Here is a 19,305-nt window from a genome sequence, read left to right on the forward strand (position 1 = left end):
CTTCTATTCACAGCTCGTGAAGTTAGAGGTGTCAGAGGGGCATAAAAGCTATAAGCACTAGCATGGAAGGGGGCGATATCAACTCGGTACGAGCACAATCACTCACGCGGACCTCTTTTCCCGACGACCTCTTGTGCGCGCGCATTCTGTGGGACTGTTGAAATGTCCTCATCTATGATCCTCATTGATTGCATATAGTTGGCTGTCTGGATTGGCGTTTGATGGCGTCGGCTGGTCAGCTTGCCGAGCAAGTTGGCTTTTTGGAATACTGACTGGTACTTGTTCCTGTACTTCTTCCTAGATATTTGACCCAGTAAAGAATTCATAAGGTAGAGTCACATACCGATTTTTATTTCTAAATTTATTGTCAGTCACCACAACAAAATACTTTTGATGGAGAATGTCTAAGGCACAATTCGTACTATATAATTTATATTATTTATGTTTATAGAGACACTAGCTACAATTTGTCAGACATAGTCAGCCTTTGAGACAATGCTGTTTCGAATCTTGTGTTTGTGCCAAGATTGCCGACAATTCTTGATTTTCACGTCACGAGTCAAATTACGCTCTCATTTCACGGTGCACGAAATCGAGGCAAAATACCAAATTTGAACGAGCTACGATGACTCATCACCGATAACCGTTGATAATAGTTACAGACCCCACACCAATGACCTAACAACCAGCGGATCTGTTTCGGTGTATGCGGCTACAGTCAACCAAGCTTTAATGCATTAAACCAGATTAGCTGAACCACATGTTGAAACTAAGGCTACAGAGGCTATTTAGGGTGTGGTTCTTTACGCACACTCATCCCATTACAGGCTTGAAAATAAGAACCATTAATCATAGCATAGTCTCGTCTACAGTCGCTAGTATTACTTATCACTTATTGTACAGCTATAAATTATATTTATAGCTGTCGGAACAGAAAACAAGTTTAAGAGCATACGGGTCCTGCCCAGCAATAGTTCGTTCACCGTTGAGTCTCCGTGGACGGTGAAATGGCCAATATGCCTGTAAAAGAAACACGTCATAGTCCAAATTCCAAGGAGTGGTAATTTCATTGACGTAAATTCAAACCGAGACTTCCATGACTAAGTAAAGCGAATGGGAGGATCATATTCCTTGTTTTTTGGATGCGTGTGCGTTTTATTTTGTCGTGTGAAGATGATTCACACTGCTTGATAAAAACTTAACTGGGGAAAAACGATTGGGAGTGAAATTGTGTCCAATGAATTGAGCTGTTTCTCGAGTGATCTCTTTTCCAAACCCTTTTCAATCTAACCTTGGCAAAGATTTTCTGTATGTTTTTTCACCCATTTTTCCTGTTTTTGTTTATCGTGATAAATCATATTTCAATTGTAATGTAGCATTATCAAAATATTATACGGAACATCATTATGAAAATATAGTCGGTGCAAATGTTCATAAGCGACATTAACTTCGCGGCTTACTTAGGTCAGTTCTAATATAAATAGGATATTTACGCACAGGAGGACGAGCTTTGCATGCACTTCACTGTATGCATGAAAACCGTCCAGTACCTCGATGTCCATTCGGATATATAACGTCGGATTTATGGATATTGTTGGTCACAATACAGTTTAATTCCCACACGGTGTCATGTTTACTTTGAGTCCATTATAAAAACCATATTTTTGGAAGATAGGATGTGTAGAATAAAGGCATTCATTTACCATTTACACCGTCTCTTGGGTCGTTATTCCAACAGATTGTAGGATTGGCACTTGATAACAGTGTAGGCATCATGTGAAATGAATCTGGCTTTTCACACAGAAGGAAATTATTTCTTATTTACATAAATAGGTAAAAGTTAATACGGTTATGTACAAATAGTCATATAGCTCAAATAACTCTACTAAATTTTCTAATAGTAACAACAGAGCTTCATTTTACGTCATTGTATATAACGAATTTTCTAGTTCGATTTTGAAGTTTTTACAGTATTCTATTAGTGATAGCGCAGCCACCTCAAGATAAAAACTTGCTTTTTTATCAGAAATTGCAATTGAAAACATAAAACAGACTTTCTTCGGAACAAAACTACGCAGCTGCTAAACGAAACCAACACCGAAATAAACAAAGTTGGAACTACTTAGAGGGTGAAACTGTCACTCGTCCACTGGATGCATGGCACCTCTAGTTTGTTTAATCAATTATTAAGACGCGATAAAGGAATACACTCTGCAAAATTTGTGTTCACCAAGACGTGCTTGACACACTCAATGTTGCAATAGATGCCAAGATGAAAATGTAACGCTGCATTGTCCATCTTATTTCCCTCAACAAAATACGCAAGCCTTTGGCTAATAAATCTCAACATAACTATTAAAAACATTTGAACAATTCCTTAAATACCATGCTTCAGTATATTCAAGTATCGTTTTTTCATGAATGAAACGGTTAACTCAAACTTTTAAAACCTTTCAAAATAATTGCGTCTGCCTACTACAAAGTCTTCTATCTTCATACAAAATGTACTGTACACAATTGCAAGTGATAGTTTACTACATTGTAACATTAAAAAATGAAATATTCTTCATTGAGCTCCAGTTTGGAGACAAACACGGAGGAAGGCACCCTTGGAGATTCCTTTCAGAGAAAAGGTGATTATAGAAAACCAAGCACTTGTCACCATCTTTAATGTGTATTTTAGAATTGTGTATTGTCTCGATCATTTCTGTCAACACCAACAAGACGGGGAGTTGCGCACATTTTGTACTGTTTGTAGTCTACATACATCACACAAGAGGGCGCTGTTTAAAAGACACAGTATAATTAAAAGGTGCAATGACTGTAGACATCGTGGACTTACGTCAAAAGTAAAGGAACGTGAGTCTTCAAGGTCAGTTCACCTGAGAGCCTCGATGGTAAAATCTCGTTCATATATAACGACGGCCATGTAAATTGTATGAGTCATTTCACAGTCGTCAATCAGCATTACACAAAACAGGTTTTTGTCACGGCAACCAGCGAATAGGTCATCAAAATTTTACGGCTGCGTCTGAACCTGACATTATCAATAACAAAAATACAAGCCACAGCATAACCGTTTCGGGCGTGGCTTATTCTAACAAAATGATGTTGGTCCCGAGTAGCAACTAACCCGAAAGTTGAGGCGCACTCAGTGTTGTGATTGTAAGCTCTTCCAATACGGAAAACTCCAATCAAGGGGAGACGGGTCTCCTTTGACCTCCTACTACATGCAAAGAGGCATACGATTCTACAAAAAAATTGATTAAAAGATCATGTTACAAAGTAGCATGGTTTTACAGCTATAAACACGTCACCCTGATCAGCAAGCAGCTTGATATTCAATTTAAAAAAAGCCTTTCAAACTCTCACACGTATTTCTCCCCGGAATTCAAATTTTTCACGCTATCACCATGCTGCACATAAACGAAGTACGACTTCAAACTTGCTCATCGGAGGAGCTGACAACAGAAGTACAAACCAACCACATCCTCTGAACGTCCATCAATCATGACGTCACACCCTGACGGCCTGCAGCTTGGTGGCTCCTGCGGCAGGGGTGGGCGTTACCGTCGCACCTGTCGTGGGCGTGGTGGTCCGTGGCCGGCTATCGCATTCGCCGTCTCGACACGCCTGACACAAGTTGGCGTTGTGCTGTGTGCGAGGCTTGCCTGCTCGACGGTCATAGCGAATCGGCGGCTTGACGAATCCGTAGTACGTCTGAAATAAAGAGAAAAACAGACAGAGAATGACGCCTACGCATCTTCCTGCATGACGGTTGGCATGGTTTCATCTTGATTTACCTTTGATTAAATTGCCACGGAGAGGCTTCATTGTATGTTTTGAAGACCTGGAATTCCCAAACTCTAAAAGCCTTGCCATTACTGACGATCTTCAAGGTGTCTAAAATGATGGCACTTTAGCCATCCTCTTGACTTATGGTACGTACAACTATCATATAGTTCAGACACCTGCAAATGCCATTGTTTTTCGATGAGGAAACGGGATGGAATGTCTCCGTACTAGGCTGTGTATTATTACCAAGGTCAAGGTTAGATTTTACGAAGCCCTGACGAGAATGCACCTTGAAATTGACTATTTAACTATTCACTGGTTGACGTTTCCCCACAAAGCTGAAGCCTCAAGATAATCTGTTTAGTTGTTCTCTTGTGACCGCGGCTTGTATCGCTACATTTTGACTTCAGGTGCCAGGATATAAAATTGTGTTGAAAACCTCAGGAGAAATGGTGGCCACCAACTTGTTCAAGGTGTAGGCCAGACTAGACTCAACCTTGTTCTTGGAGGATTGACCCGGTATACCGTTTCCTAACCTTAGTGGTACTTTGCCAGCTAGAAAAGAATGGAATCCATGCATGTTGAGTTGGCAAAATAAAACTTGTATCAGGGTGAACATATTTCCACCCTATCCCAAGGCCACCCACCCCCACCCTGGAGGTAGGAATTACTGTCAAAGTGACATAGTCCCCACCCCTCAGAAACCACCACCTGTCGAAATGATACGTAGATCTACATTGTAAAGAGAAGCCCATGCTGAATTTTCATCCTGGTATCTAGAAACACGACTAAGACCCTCCACGCATAAGGGGTGCAGAATTGATGTCGGGTGAAGTACAAAAGTCAAGAGGACAGAAATCTCAAGCAGACATGGAGAGTCATTCTTTTCTGTGGACCTTCAAGTGATTTGAAAATTTCTGCAGATGATACGTATATCTCTCTGCACCAGTCTGTAGCTAAGGGGCTTGTGACCTCATACACGATATCGTCACCTTCCGGAACGTCGGCATCTACTCGGTTACAAATGTTTCATGGGCAAAGCGACATTGTAGCCACCACTTGATTCGGAAACGGCTTTACATTGGTGTAACCTTTGTGTCAAAAGAAAAAGCCGTTTGTCTTTTTTAAGAGTAGTTTAGAGTGTATGCTATATCGCACAGTTTAATAGAGGGTTTGCATGGCTGCCATCTTGCAGGTCAGGGTTGTGTTCCACTGGGTATGCACAAAGGAGATTTCCCAGTGGAACAAAAGAACTGCCCTGCAAGATGGCTACCACGCAACGCCTCTATACCAAGTGTTTCTCCAGCTGGTTCCCTGACTCACCTGACCAATTCTGTTGTAGAGGTTGCAAAGTACTTTGTTGACTTCCTCAGGGTACCACATTGCAGGCTCAAACTGGCCGTTGTTACAGCGTTGGCACTGTTGACCGTATAGCTTGAACTGAACAAAGCCGTCACAGTACGGAATATGCAAGAAATACCAGAAGACGACTCGGCCCTTCATAGATGTCCAGCCATGACCACATGTCTGAAAAATGGCCGGAAATATAACTTGTTAGTCGGAACTTTGATGTTCGAATGTACCGGGGAAATATAACAGTGATTTTGACTCATCACGGTAACGTTTACCTGCTATACCAGTCTGAACAACTTCGTTTTTGTGTGGTCGGTATGACGTCAGGAATATTACATAACACCGATATCCATTTGTACAATTAGTCATCGTATCCTTTGATCTGCCCTCTTTTTGTCACGATTTTGGTTGGTAATCTTCAAGTCATTCTGTAGCATGAGCCTAATTTCCTATTCATATGGGAAAGATGAAACCTCACGTTGGCACGGTAACCATGCGTTGCATTCTCACCTGGCAACAGAAGCGAACCTTGGCACTGTCTTTGAATCGCCGCCAGCGTGGACTTGGACAGATCTCGGTTGGGGACAGGTACCAGATGTGTGGTAGGTACGGCTGGAAGACTTTGGCGAATTCCCCATTCCAGATCTCGTCCATCCTACAGAAAGAAAAGAAAGTGGAAGTAGAGTGTTGTTACATTTCCTTATGACTGAATCTCGGTGTGAAAAGTCTTCATTCGTGCCAGAACATGACTGGAGAGTAATCAGCCAACCTAGTGGATTGTTCTTCCAAAGATAGACGGATAGGAAAGTCGAGTTCAAAGGCATTGCTCGTTTATGCCTCTCTGTTTAGAGAGCTCTTTATAGTAGGAATAAAGATTGTAGTATTAATTTGACCAATTGGCATGTATATGCTTTTGTTTATTGACAATGTTACAGTTCGTCGAAAGTGAAATGGAGCTGCTAGCATGCTCCAGTTTAGTTTTGAAGATTGTACCCCGGTTATTTTTTTCCATCGGTGATCGGTTTCCTGAAGTGTATATCCCGAACAACCCCGCCACTCCAGGAATAAGCGGGGACACAACATGCGGAAATGAACGAGGCACCTGGGCCTGGCGCTGCGCGTGGCCACGCCGCGTTGGCCGGTGATTCATCCTCCCGGGCCCGGCGACCACCTAGCGGATGAGACACGCTGCTTAATCCCAGTCGGAACCCGGGAGCAAATGGGAGAAAGCTGTGCTGACCTGTGCGGGATGATAATGGCATGACATGGAGGAATCTCCCCCCCCCTCCCAGTAAACTTGCTGAACCCATCAAAGCCCTGCTCTGATTGATTCATGTAGTTTTTCCCCGGTCTTTCATGAGGGCTCTATATTTAGATCATGACACCATCGCCAACGACCACTCATGTTCCCCTTTTTTGAAAACTGTGAAAATAAACTGTCAAAAAACACGCATGCTGGTAAAGGTTTGAGTCAAAGTAAGCAGATGAATCCGGATCAGGTATGCGTGTGCAGTTGCCAGATAGTTATTGTAATAGTCCTATTTTACGGCTTTTGAACAGTAGTACTAGGCTTAAACGTCCATATTGTTGAACACAGACCATGCAGAGACCAACCCCAACCGAGTCAGGCATTCACTCGCTGGTCTTCCGTTGATGTGATGAGACCGCAACTGCAAAATTTTAAGCCTTGTCGTATAATTGCTCTAAGATAAATAATGGACTTGCCGTCAGTGTACATCAGCAAGATGTCTTCAGCTTTCTTAAGAGAAAAAAGATAGCGAATCAAGTGAGATTTAAATAAATATAAATTACTTTCAATGGAGCCAAATTTAGACAGTGGATTGCCAAGGAACTCTTCTACAATCGTCAGTCAAGTTATCAAATACAAAGTCATGTTTCAGCAAGCTTAAGCTTGCTAGGACTCAATCGAACATCGACAGCAAGGAGGAAGATACTAAATTGGACTACAAAGTGCACATTCTGCACCCGACACGGCTGCGTTAATGCACGTTTTCCCGCATACATGACACGATAGCGTCAGGCAGACATCAGCTAGTGAGGACGGGCAACAGAACGGGATATGGGTCTCCCTTTACGGGGCAGACTCAGTGACTAAACCCGTTTCCCCAATGATTCACACCGGTCCAGTCATCTTGAGCTGGCCAAAAATAGCCATGGCTGTTGGACCTCCAGTAACCCCGCCTGCACTAAAACCCACCTGGGAACAACACATTTGGTTTTTTTAAACATCTGTACGTGTTTCGAGCACGCATCTCGAGAAACGTTTTCAACTTTGAAGAGGAAGCGAAACGGCCGGTACCTCTGGGGCTTACCATGCTCATATTACCAAAAGATGAAAAACGCATGCGTGCGTGTTGTTGAATCATATACTCCATCGTGTCTAACCGCAGGCGTATACGTGCTTTTCTGGCGTCAATAGTTCGAGGTGTTCCTTATTTACACATATGTGTACATGCAACTAACGCGTCCAACGTCCACGTGAAACTATGAAGCATGTTTGGTCATGCGTCATCGTTTCCTTTTTTTCAATTATCAAGTGCAAGTTTATCATTTATCGTCAGTAATTGCATGTGATATGTAATGACGATGCATCCAACGTGGGTCGTTCGTTATGTCGCTTCCTTGGCCGTTCTTCCATATGCTCAGTATAAACGTCGGAAGGCGCCTTTCCGTATGCACGTTTTTGGGGTGCGTTGTGGACACGATGCGCTCATGCGTTTTACTTCCACGTACACAAAATTCGACTGCAGTATCATCACACGCGTGCGTTGCGTTCGGCCGTCAAAATCGCCCCAGGAGCGATTTTGACGGATACGTAACACTCGGGGCAAGTGTTGACGCGCATATGGAAAGGCGCCTGGTTACTTTGTTGTGTTACTAGTTTTAGAAAACCAACGGTAAACGTTACAGTCCCTATGGCGTAAAACAAACTCGACTTATGCACGTTGCGTGCGAAGCTCAGTTAAACCTCCACACCTGAAGACTGACGTTTTCCTGAAAGCTAGAATAGCAAGCAAAACCTAGAAAAACTCGTTTTGTCTTCAAGGATGAAAGCATTTTCGTTTCAGGTAAAGTTACTGTTTGTTCCCAGTGTGACTTCACTTCGGAATGTCCCTGACTGGAGATGGCTCGTAATAGATTCCCATCAGCTTGCGAAGGAATAAATTTGGTACGAAGTTGGTAATTGATTTGGTTTGGTTCTCTATGAATAGCTTTGCTTCAATCCACACTTTTATTTTGTGCTTTTCTTTGGGGACGTTGGCTGCCTCGTCCCAATTTGTGAATGATCGACCATCCAGTTACAGTCGAAACTCGACTAATTATGTTGCTTATCTAATACTAGGGCCGCTCTGATGAATCTTGACTGAAGTTTAGGAAAACAACACATTGGAGGACTTGTCTTTAAGTCTAGCAAAGAAAATGAAACAGTTTTCTATTAACCGTTATAACATCAACTGAGAGAATAATCATTTGGTACGGTATATTGACGGAAGTTGGCTACGTGGTTATCTAAAATTCGAGGAGTTTTTGCTGCTGACACAAGGTACGCCGCTCCATTTTGAATGCACTCAGTAAAAAAGGCATGGGCTTTTATCATCCCGTTAAATTGACTTCATGCTGTAAAGTAAGCTGTACACGAATAGAGCAAGCACTATAACACTCGTTAGATTACCCCAATCACTCAGGTTAAGTTAGAATGTGAGTGTAGGTTGAATCGAGCTTCTTTTGAGTGTTATGGGTTCAAGGCGGCCGGCGTAAAGCCTTGAGATCGCTGTTCTCGTGTGGCTATCGTGGCAGTTGGCACAAGAAAGATAGAGCGGCCATCCCCATCAATTCTCTGGTGGCTGGGCGGTAGAATGTGACTCATGACACGGTGTCACTGGCAAACTAAAGGGGAAAATGATGAAATCGCAGACTTTGGTCACTGTAACAAACCGGGGTAATGCGTGGCTGGGATGCAGCGATAAAGACAAGGTGATGCCATAAGCTAGCTGGTGACTACGCCAGAACGTCAGAAACTCTTCCGAATTGGGGGAGGGGAGAGGGGCTTACAAGCAAGTCGTCAGGGGATAAGACCTGGCCTGGATGACCCCTCCCCCATACGAAGACATGTCAGCACAGTGCTATAGTTCTCTGCCCGTGTGCACATCAGTGATTGATTTGACAGAACTCAAATGATACCAATAACCATTAATCCCAAAATGACACAGCCATGGCGAAATGACTGTAGAGATCGACTCTCACAGAATGGCAATTATGTGCGTTCAAAATCTATCGCTTTAAACAGTGTTTTCCGGTGGCGTGAACAACACCCGTGAAAAGGGAGAACCGTCAAGTTGCTATCACTGGAATCCAGGAATTCTTTCAACTATGTTTTCTTTTTTTAAATAAACTTTTATTTCTGACTGCTTTCAGGCTGTGACCACTAGTGACGAAGTATTAACCCTGCGGAAATCCTCATGGCTGAGACAATAACTTCCGGGTTATAACTTTTAAAGGTTCGCACTCATGAGTGTAACTTTCATTCCCAAACCATACCTGGATCTAACAGCATAAACCACACTCTACACCAACCATTTCTGAATTTAACAGCATAAACCACACTCTAAACCATTTCTGGATCTAACACCATAAACCACACTCTAAACCATTTCAGGATTTAACAGCATAAACCACACTCTACACCATTTCTGGATTTAACAGCATAAACCACACTCTAAACCATTTCTGGATTTAACACCATAAACCACACTCTAAACCATTTCAGGATTTAACAGCATAAACCACACTCTAAACCATTCCTGGATTTAACAGCATAAACCACACTCTAAACCATTTCTGGATTTAACAGCATAAACCACACTCTAAACCATTCCTGGATCTAACACCATAAACCACACTCTAAACCATTTCTGGATTTAACAGCATAAACCACACTCTACACCAACCATTCCTGGATTTAACAGCATAAACCACACTCTAAACCATTTCTGGATTTAACAGCATAAACCCCACTCTAAACCATTTCTGAATTTAACAGCATAAACCACACTCTAAACCATACCTGGATCTAACACCATAAACCACACTCTAAACCATTTCTGGATTTAACAGCATAAACCACACTCTACACCAACCATTTCTAGATTTAACAGCATAAACCACACTCTAAACCAACCATTTCTGGATTTAACAGCATAAACCCCACTCTAAACCATTTCTGAATTTAACAGCATAAACCACACTCTAAACCATACCTGGATCTAACAGCATAAACCATACCTGGATTTAACAGCATAAACCACAGTCTAAACTTGTTTTTAGCAAATAAACATAATCGTTCTATCACTTTGTAAACATTTCTACAAAGAAATTCTACATCACACGCCAAATTCCTAACGTCAGTATTCATTGTTGTTGAGTACTTTCCATCAATGGTCTAATAAAACGTGTTATAGTATTTCAATATGTTTCAATATCAATAAAGTGCTCATTACTTTACACGTTTTTTTGCAGTGTGAACATAGATTTCTCTCTCGATTCTCAACGCCACTCGACCTTCAATCTCATCGGCTCGATTCTCAACTTTACTCGATCTTCAATCTCATCGGCTTGATTCTCAACTTTACTCGATATTCAATCTCATCGGCTCGATTCTCAACGCTACTCGATCTTCAATCTCATCGGTTCTCGTTTTCATCTGTTCTCAGCTTCGAGCATGATTTTTGTATACACACGTCTTTCATAATTTGCGTAGCAGAGTTTATTGAATGGAAACTATGTTTTTTTAAATTTTCCCCCGAAGGGTGTACCCACTCAAAGTTTTTGACTTAAGATAAATCTGTGGGGCTGTTACAACACTGGGTAAAACCTTTGCGGAATCATATCAAGACGGGGCGTGATTGTTCTGGGTCATTGCGGATCGCTAATTGAAACCCAAATCAGCCATGATGAGTTTCGACGGGTCGTGATCACCTCAGATTGGTTGATGTATTTCATCAACTGCCATCAAATCACGAATAATTCCCAAATGAAGTAGGAGAAACACTTTCTGAAGAGGAGGGTGAGAGAGTAATAATAGATCTTCCACGAGTGTAGGATCTTTTTCCTTTGCAGTGATCGCTTTTTGCTTGGTTTCAGTAGGTCACAACTATATATCTCGCAGCAAATTCAACTTAAAGAAACTTTCAATGGTGACGATTTTAAACTTTACCAATCAAATTTCAAAAACTATCTGTCTCGAGAGACTGAGTGTGTGGACAGGATAATTTTATACCAAACATAAATTCAAATTAATAGACTGAAGCAAAGTCAAAAGTTTTTATGGGACATCGCCGCCGATGACTTGGTTTTGTTTATTGTCCATTGAAGGAGGGTCATCTCCAATAATCAGGGACTACAAGAAGGATCATAACCTCTAACCAGACCACAGCTCCTCCGTTTCTAATTACCGGGTTCTTGGGCGTAACGGAAACGAAGAATTTACGGGGATTACCTGGAGAGACACTGGAGAGAAAAAAGCATTTCAGGGGGACGAACTTCCTTGCTATCCTGGTTTAATTTTCACACACTGTTACCTCTGTGGAAAAATGTTTAAGTGTTAGCAGTGTGATTCAAGTGAGTAATGAAGTTGTTGGACTCACGCCCGCGGTGGTTAGATATTTTTGTCCCTAAACTATAACTAAGGTCATTCGTTTTGATGTGGTCCTCGTGTCACGCTATCACGATGTTCCTGGTTCGCTTTCTCCCAGAGCCACCACGTGAACGGTGTGTTCAGATCTCAACTAATTGTATTTGTGTTCACTTCGGGAAACATGTTCCCTAGGGTACTCCTTAAACTGAACGTGCCACATGTTAACAAAGCTGAGATTTGTCGAAGATTCTCAGGCTGTAATTATAGCCAACAATTTGTTTAAAAAAAGTACAGTGTTGCACTGTGTCTAGTGTCAGTACGCATTACTGTCTTGTAAACCCTGGAGTTCGCTTTGTGGTTATTGCGCGCACAAAATTTAGTTACTTGTTGAGTAATGATGCACTACAACATTTTTTTAAAATTTTTTGGTATTTACTTTCCGAATTCCAACCCCAGCACAGTGTGCGTTATAGTGGCTGAAAAACCCTTCATCGTTCCTGCTGTTTTGTGGAAATTCCAGGATAGATGTGAACAAAAAAGTCGAGAATTCGAAGGGAAAAAACTGCACGTTTGCATACTTTCACAGTGAGTGTGTAAATAATGATAGGGGCCTGTGCGAGAATGTTTTAGTTTTTCCGAGTTGCTACACTTTCAGTGTCATAACTGTGATACGGAAGACCGTTTCCGTTACAAAAAGTTCAGAAACTGTTTTTTTGGTCAGCTTTTATCAAAGCACTCTGATCAGATCCCAAACGTTTATGAACACAAAGTCCATAAAAGTTTGTGGTAAGCCTCCGAACAAATGTAATTTCAATTTCTCGCAACATTGTTATTCCATGTTTTCCCTTTCTGACAAAATTATGACTATCTACAGGTGGCTTGTGTACCAGTGGGATTCGAACCCATAACACCTTGCTTGATGATGATGTAGACGAGTTCAGCATTCACCCTGGAGTTTGATAGCGGTGATTGAATAGAACTTACTCCCTAGTCTTTACTCAGAACATTTTTTTGGGGGGGGGGGTAGACCGATTAGCTCTTGTCTGGCCTTCGAGTTCTCGTTTGTTTTGTCGCCCATTACTGCTTCACCTACTCGTACTGTTGTCCGTTTTATTTTATTTTGCTTATTTTAATAACGTAGAATAGAATAGTCCAGAACTTCACATTATTTCATTTAAAAATTTGAGAAAACAAGTAAGATTGACGATTGAAACTCCGATATATCGAGGTTCTTACAGTCGATCCAACCATCGAACTAGAAGGTCGCCGATATTGAGTCTCGACACCGCAGTGAACTGTATCCAGAATGGGTGAGTTCACACGGGTGTTGAGCAATGCTGTAGTACCCCCTTTTCACGCAGAAAATGTCATTTGATTGTACTTACCTCTCTGCGTAGAACATCGGAGATGCTTGTCCAGGGGACGAGTGTAACACTGCCTCAATTGGGTATTCCATCGCCGAAGATTATTGGATGGTTACGCCAGCAACAAACTGAATTCTGTCTCTTAGCCAGTAGCTGCTGCCGCTTTGAAACAAGGAAACCTTGGCAAATCCTGAACTGTGTTACTCGAATTGAAACTAACACGATGTTTGATGTTATTGAAACACATTCAGAAGTTCCCGGGAAATTCCAGTTGTGCCTCCGAGTTGACACGTGTTTGGCTTCGCCAGTCACCAGGAAGAGCACTGAACAAGTTTACGGGCTTCAGAGAACTTCGCTGGAATTTACGGAAACTCGAAAGAGAAATTAGAAATTCCACAACATAAGGCCGTACCTTGTCAGAAAATTTATAGTGCTGTGTACAAGTTCGAGTGATATATTGAGGAAGAAACTACTGTTGTTATTGCCGAGTGGTGCCAGCGACTTTGCGTTCCTTTTTTGTAGAGTACTACCCGTGGTAGGCGCCGATGAAGCGCGTGTACTGTAAAGTCCTCGACCGCAGTTAGCGTGCTTGAGACCCACGAGCTCAATCCAGCAACATGGCGATACAGCCCGTTCTCGTTGCGCGGTCTGTGTGGGCCAGGGGTCGGGCAGCGTGTAACAAAAGAGGAGTCTGCCGTTGTGACTGGTTAACAAGATGTGCAAAGTATTACACTCACTGTCACCAGCTCTCTGGCCTGCTGACATGATCTCATTTTCCGTTCTTACTAAACCGTGGCTTCCCCCTCCTTACCCTACATGGAGAAGTCTAATTGGCATTAGCGTAAGTTGGGGGCCAGGCCAGTGACTAACCATTCGTTATACGCGTAGCAGATCGTCCGTTGAGACAATCAAATGTTTCACAGAAGGTCAAAAGATCCCGAAGCAGTCTTCCAGTCAGACCAACCTGCCTTGGCTAGGGCAATACTTATTTCAGTGGAATTGTGCTGTCTTATAGCTGTGCTCGCTGTGGTTTCTTGAGGATTTTGTATGTCCGCCCTATTTGGATTTTTGATACTAATTTATAACCGTCACAATTTCTATACACGCGGTCAAGTTGGAGGTCTATCACTTCACTTTTCGGTTCGGATAATCCATCTGCGACAAGCCAGCTCATAGTGAAATCACTAAACTTTGCAAATGCATTAATTTGCAGCTATAGTACACGAGCCACACAGTTTAAATCCTTCTATAAAATTCAATCCTGGTCAACTTTACCTCGGTACACGTACTTGAAGCAACTACAGTTTTGAAACAATGAACTTCGTTTCAGTGGCTGTTAGCCCATTCTGTGTCCGTTTTCAGAAATTTTCTTTTGTACTCCAGTCCTTGCCTTCGGCTGTTGTCTATAATGATGGTTTTATATATGCAGTAGTCGCGAACGTGCATTCAAAGTAGAAAAAAAAACACCTAAAATCATGAAATCACTCAGTCTGTTCTGGGAACTGGTTCACTATAATTCCTTGAGTCGAGGTTAACAGGAAGTGTGGTATATCCGACGTTGCGGATATAGTATGCCGAAGCAAGACTTAACAGGTTTCCTCTCAACATGTCCAAAGACAATCTCATTAAGCAAATTAAAACTTCCCCAAACAAGTGTCCTATGATGTATCGTTGGAGGCAGTGCCTTTTCCTCTAATGAATGGGATACCATGAGCTAATACGTTTTCCCTTGATCCCCTCCAATTAGTCGGTACTGATTGAAATGAAAGTGTCGAAACAAAGGGATAATTCCAGCCGAATTTCTTGAGGAGTCGGGACATGGGAAACGAGACAATAAAGTAGCCAGCACCGTCTGGTTGGCATGAGCGTGAACAGAGACCAGAAGAGCGCGTGGGACGAGCGGAAATGTTATCAGAGTAGCTCTGGGTGATGCGATGACTCAGGTAAATGCCCCTTGGGCTACTCACGTGTGCTTTCTTTTGGATATGGTGACCACTCGTGAGGTACAGAATCTGTTGTTCGGATACCCGGAGAGGCAATCTATGCTTCTCATATCCGATGCGAAATCTTTTGGTTCTCAATAACAAGTACAGTGGAGTTGTTGTTCCATCCTGTCGTAGGCCAATATTCAACCCTCGACTGTATAGCATTTAACCTTCAAAAGTGAATAAGTACATGGAAAGAGACAGAAATTGTCAACTGCATGAGTAAGTAGTACATGTACAAAGACTGCATGTTAAGCTGGACAAGTTTGGAGTTTAGGGAGACCATGACTTTATACGAATTTTCTCGTGATCATCGCCTGATATATCAGTAATCATGACCCCTTTTTCTGGCACCAATCAGAATAATGTTCTTATGGGCTCCGAGCTTGACCAAGAGAAGGTGCATTTTTCCTAGCAACAGAGGCACCTTTGGTAGTAACTGCGCATCGCTGGTTCACGAACGAATATAAAACGCAAGCGTTGCAGTCGCATCGCTACCAACAAAATGAGCACTCCCGACCAATATAGTTTTTTTCAACCGATGAGGGGGTGCTCCTGCTCAGGGCGGATAAGACTGAAGTACTATGAGATACTTGCGTTGTAGAATATGGCATCCATAGCTTTAAGAATGTTCAGTAACAGTGTCTGTCCACATTTCGTTGACGGATTGGCAGACACATGCTCACGCATGTTGCATGTCAAACGAACGTGCAAGAAATTACGCTGTCCACCGGGATTAAGCCGGAGAAGTAAGGCTAGATCATCAGTCTTTGTCTATTTAAATCATATTGATCGGAATTAGAGCTGTCGCAACTCCTGTGTCCGTTAAGTGGCGACACATTATGCTATCAGCCAACAGCCAGGGTGTGGACAGGTTATTCGTGCATACGACACAAAATAACTGCCACACATTGGCTCTATTCGCCCTCGTCCGCAAAACACCTTTGAGCGTACGCTGAGCTGTACGTGATGGTCGGGTGATGGCACTCTGACACCCTTCCTTGTTTCGGGAACCCTTCCATACTCCACTATAGGGTGCTATGGGGAGTTTGTCTTCAATCGGGCTGTTTTATGAGCACAGAGTCATGATTCAGGATAGGGCTCGGTGCCTCACAATGCCAACACTTGAACTTCCGTATCCTTCTTCACAAACTTCATCAATTTCATCTAATTTTCTGCCATTTCATTACCAAAATACATACCGCTTTAATGACAGGGAAATTGCAACTCGAGAAATGACCACAGAGAGGTTTCAAATTCAGGAAGAAGGAAGCCACAAAATGGAAATACGACTGTCACTAGCGTGCGATATTTTGAAAGGAAACTTTTAACCTGGAGACCATGAATTGTCGAAAAAATCTGCAGGTCATCGTGAGTACTTTTCCCATATTGTTGAAAATGAACTCGTTACCAAGTAAACGAATCAGTAACAAATGAGTTTCATTGCCCAACTTCAGTTACACAAATTTAATGCATTTTCAACACGGTATATTCGCTTACATAAGTTTATTTTCGTACATCACTGCTTCCTAGTCATCACATGACGGTGAAACAGCAACACACACCCAAACAGGGTTTAAGTTTAACATTAAAAGGCCTTGGCAGTCCAAACCTGCACAAGTCTGACAAGACATAGCGTCATTGCTTGGCAGCGTCTCAAACCAAAAAATGGACCCGGACAGGAATGATTTCATTGACGCAATCTAGCACAGGAAATTCCAAAAGAAACGGGGATTGGCAGGCACCAGGTCAGATTAGACTTAGTAAATGGTTTGTGAACAGGTGTTGACAATTTGTAGGGTGTACGGGGAGTAAAGAAGCTTTTGCCTCTTCTCTACCGAGGCTCTCAGTAAAACAGTTCAAAATAAGAATACTCACTCGTGAGCCTGCTGACATAATCCTGAATCATAGGCCTGCTTATTACTATGCGTTTAACGCTATCAAGTGCTGCCTACCACCTCCTGTGGACCAGTTTGTGAAGTTTATCAACTGCCCATGTTATGCCTGCATGGTCTTTTACCCGGGACCCGCGAAACTACCCACAGGTGGGTACGTGTCCCTCTGCGCGAGGCGAGTAGACTTGTACACTGTTCCCTATACTTCCAGTCCTCGTTTAAAACATCTCCTCACTAATTTTGCTTATGATGATAAACCTCTTTTCATACTGTATTAGGAAACCTTATGGTGGATGTGCACTGACAAAGTGGAATTAACTGTCTATTTCCAGTGACAAAATTGTTGGTTATTTTCGTTGCGGTTAGAGAAAGGAAGATAACACCCACATCCGTAGAAAACCCTGTCCACAAAGTTGTTGAGAGTGGGACCATTTGTACGTCAGTAGACGAGCTTAAATACACTTTGTCACGGTGTGTCCGTTCCAGTGCCCTAAAATATATCAGTTGGTTTGGCAGAAGGCCATTTTTATGATCCCTGCTGTTGGCTGGGTAGTTTCTTCTGATTTCGAACTGGTCACGAAGTTAAGATAACCACAAATGAATATTCGGATACGAATATGTAGCGCTTTGTTGTGGGGTTTGTTTGTTTTTTTGGTTGCTAAAGTTGTGGGCGTTTTATAAAATTACCAGTAAAACCCAGGCAAATTTTGCATTTTGAAAAGTTCAATTTTGACCGTTAAAAGTCGAGTCGTGTCACTCATTTGGAATGCGGAAATGTCAGTATTGCGAAATGTACCACAGTCTCAATGCCTCTATTTCGTCACGTTCCTCGAGGTTTACTATTCATGACAAAACTGGAATGAATGCCTGTCAGCGGCACCAGACTATTATTGCCTCGAATGATACAAGCTAAGGTCGATCGACATTGAAATGCTGCACAGGCAAGTATTCAAACCACTTTGGTATAAGGCAACCAACATGACAAGCTTTCCAACTGATAAAAGGGTGCAGAAGAAGAAGAACACAGCGTGCAAGGACTGGTGACTTTGATTTGAGTCATTTCTCCCTCGTGGTGTGGCATCTTTTCCAGATAATTGCAAAAAAAATGTTATTATACACATGTGTAATTGTGTTTGAAAAGTTAAATGAATCACTGTATTGGGGTTACTGTGTGTTAAGCTAGAGGATGGATACTTGGCAAGCTTTACTCACGATCTCGTCATGATAAAAAAAATCGCTGGTGCATTTTTAGACAAAATTTCCTGCTTACACGTCGGTCAATCATTTTGTCATTGGCGCCATTCCAAGTCGAGACAATGCGCCGAGAAGTTTGCCTGCTCTGTCCTCGCTGGACGCTTGGTGGCGCTCTGTGATTTGAATAAACAATGACCGCACGAGATTCGTGGAAATTTAGGGGCGTCCCCTTCATCGACCGCATTATGACACAATGATATCCAGCCTTATCCTTGTTGACTTGGGAACAAAACAGGCTACAGGTTTATTTGCATGCCCCACCAATCCAAAACACAAAGTGCAAAATTGCCAGTATTTATAATAATCAAGACATGGAAGTATAACCAGACGAGTTAGAGTTATTGATAGAGTGTGATCTATTCGTGCTCGCCTAATTATTGAGAAATTGTGTGAATTAATTTTTGATGAAATGCATCATAGATTCCTTGAGGGACCGTGATTAGGCCAACAAACTTATGGCCTAAAGTTGGTCCAACTCGTAACTATAGTGTAATTCGACCACCAGAATTAGAAGCCATTACTGCGGTGGCACAACGCTCGTGGACAGGTGGTACGCCCGGCGTTACATGCCTTTTCGGACCAATAGGGTGTCGTGATTTGCCAAACGCACTCGCGCGTCAAGCTGAAGAATATGCGTATGAGTGCGGTGCCACCGCAGTTATGACGTCTAATCGGATTAGTCTATAGGCCTACACATTTTCTTCTCGATTAATGAAGAGAATGAATATGGTGACGGACTCAGTGTCTGGCAAAGATTTTTTAAAGTTACTATTCTGCTAAGTTATTTGAAAGTTTGCCGCCAAAACCAAAGCCATGAAAACCACTTACTTCCACACTGCCTACAGCATCAAATTAACATCGAGTGATATGATCGGCGACACATTTGACATGTGTGAATCAGTGTACGTTAAATCTTTCTTGAAACACTGCTCATCGATTTAAAATTAACAGCAGTTCAAAGGTTCAAGGGAGAATTTTTCACATCGCCATTTTAGAATTTAGAA

At 42.3% G+C, this 19,305-nt stretch overlaps 1 protein-coding gene across 1 annotated transcript in view; it reads right to left on the minus strand.

Annotated features, from left to right (window-relative positions):
- Positions 1–342: 342 nt before the first annotated feature.
- LOC110979081 (receptor-transporting protein 3-like) overlaps positions 343–19,305 on the minus strand; it is a 33,473-nt gene continuing 14,510 nt past the window's right edge. Inside the window, exons 2-4 of the mRNA XM_022234593.2 lie at positions 5,659–5,803; positions 5,119–5,322; positions 343–3,720 (exon numbers count right to left, since the gene is read on the minus strand). Of these exons, the coding sequence (XP_022090285.2) occupies positions 3,517–3,720; positions 5,119–5,322; positions 5,659–5,803 (553 nt within the window). The 3' untranslated portion in view covers positions 343–3,516. The remainder of the gene's footprint in view (positions 3,721–5,118; positions 5,323–5,658; positions 5,804–19,305) is intronic.

Source organism: Acanthaster planci, linkage group LG16, assembly GCF_054643075.1.
Source record: "Acanthaster planci isolate LZ-2023a linkage group LG16, COTS_SCS, whole genome shotgun sequence".
Taxonomy (NCBI): domain Eukaryota; kingdom Metazoa; phylum Echinodermata; class Asteroidea; order Valvatida; family Acanthasteridae; genus Acanthaster; species Acanthaster planci.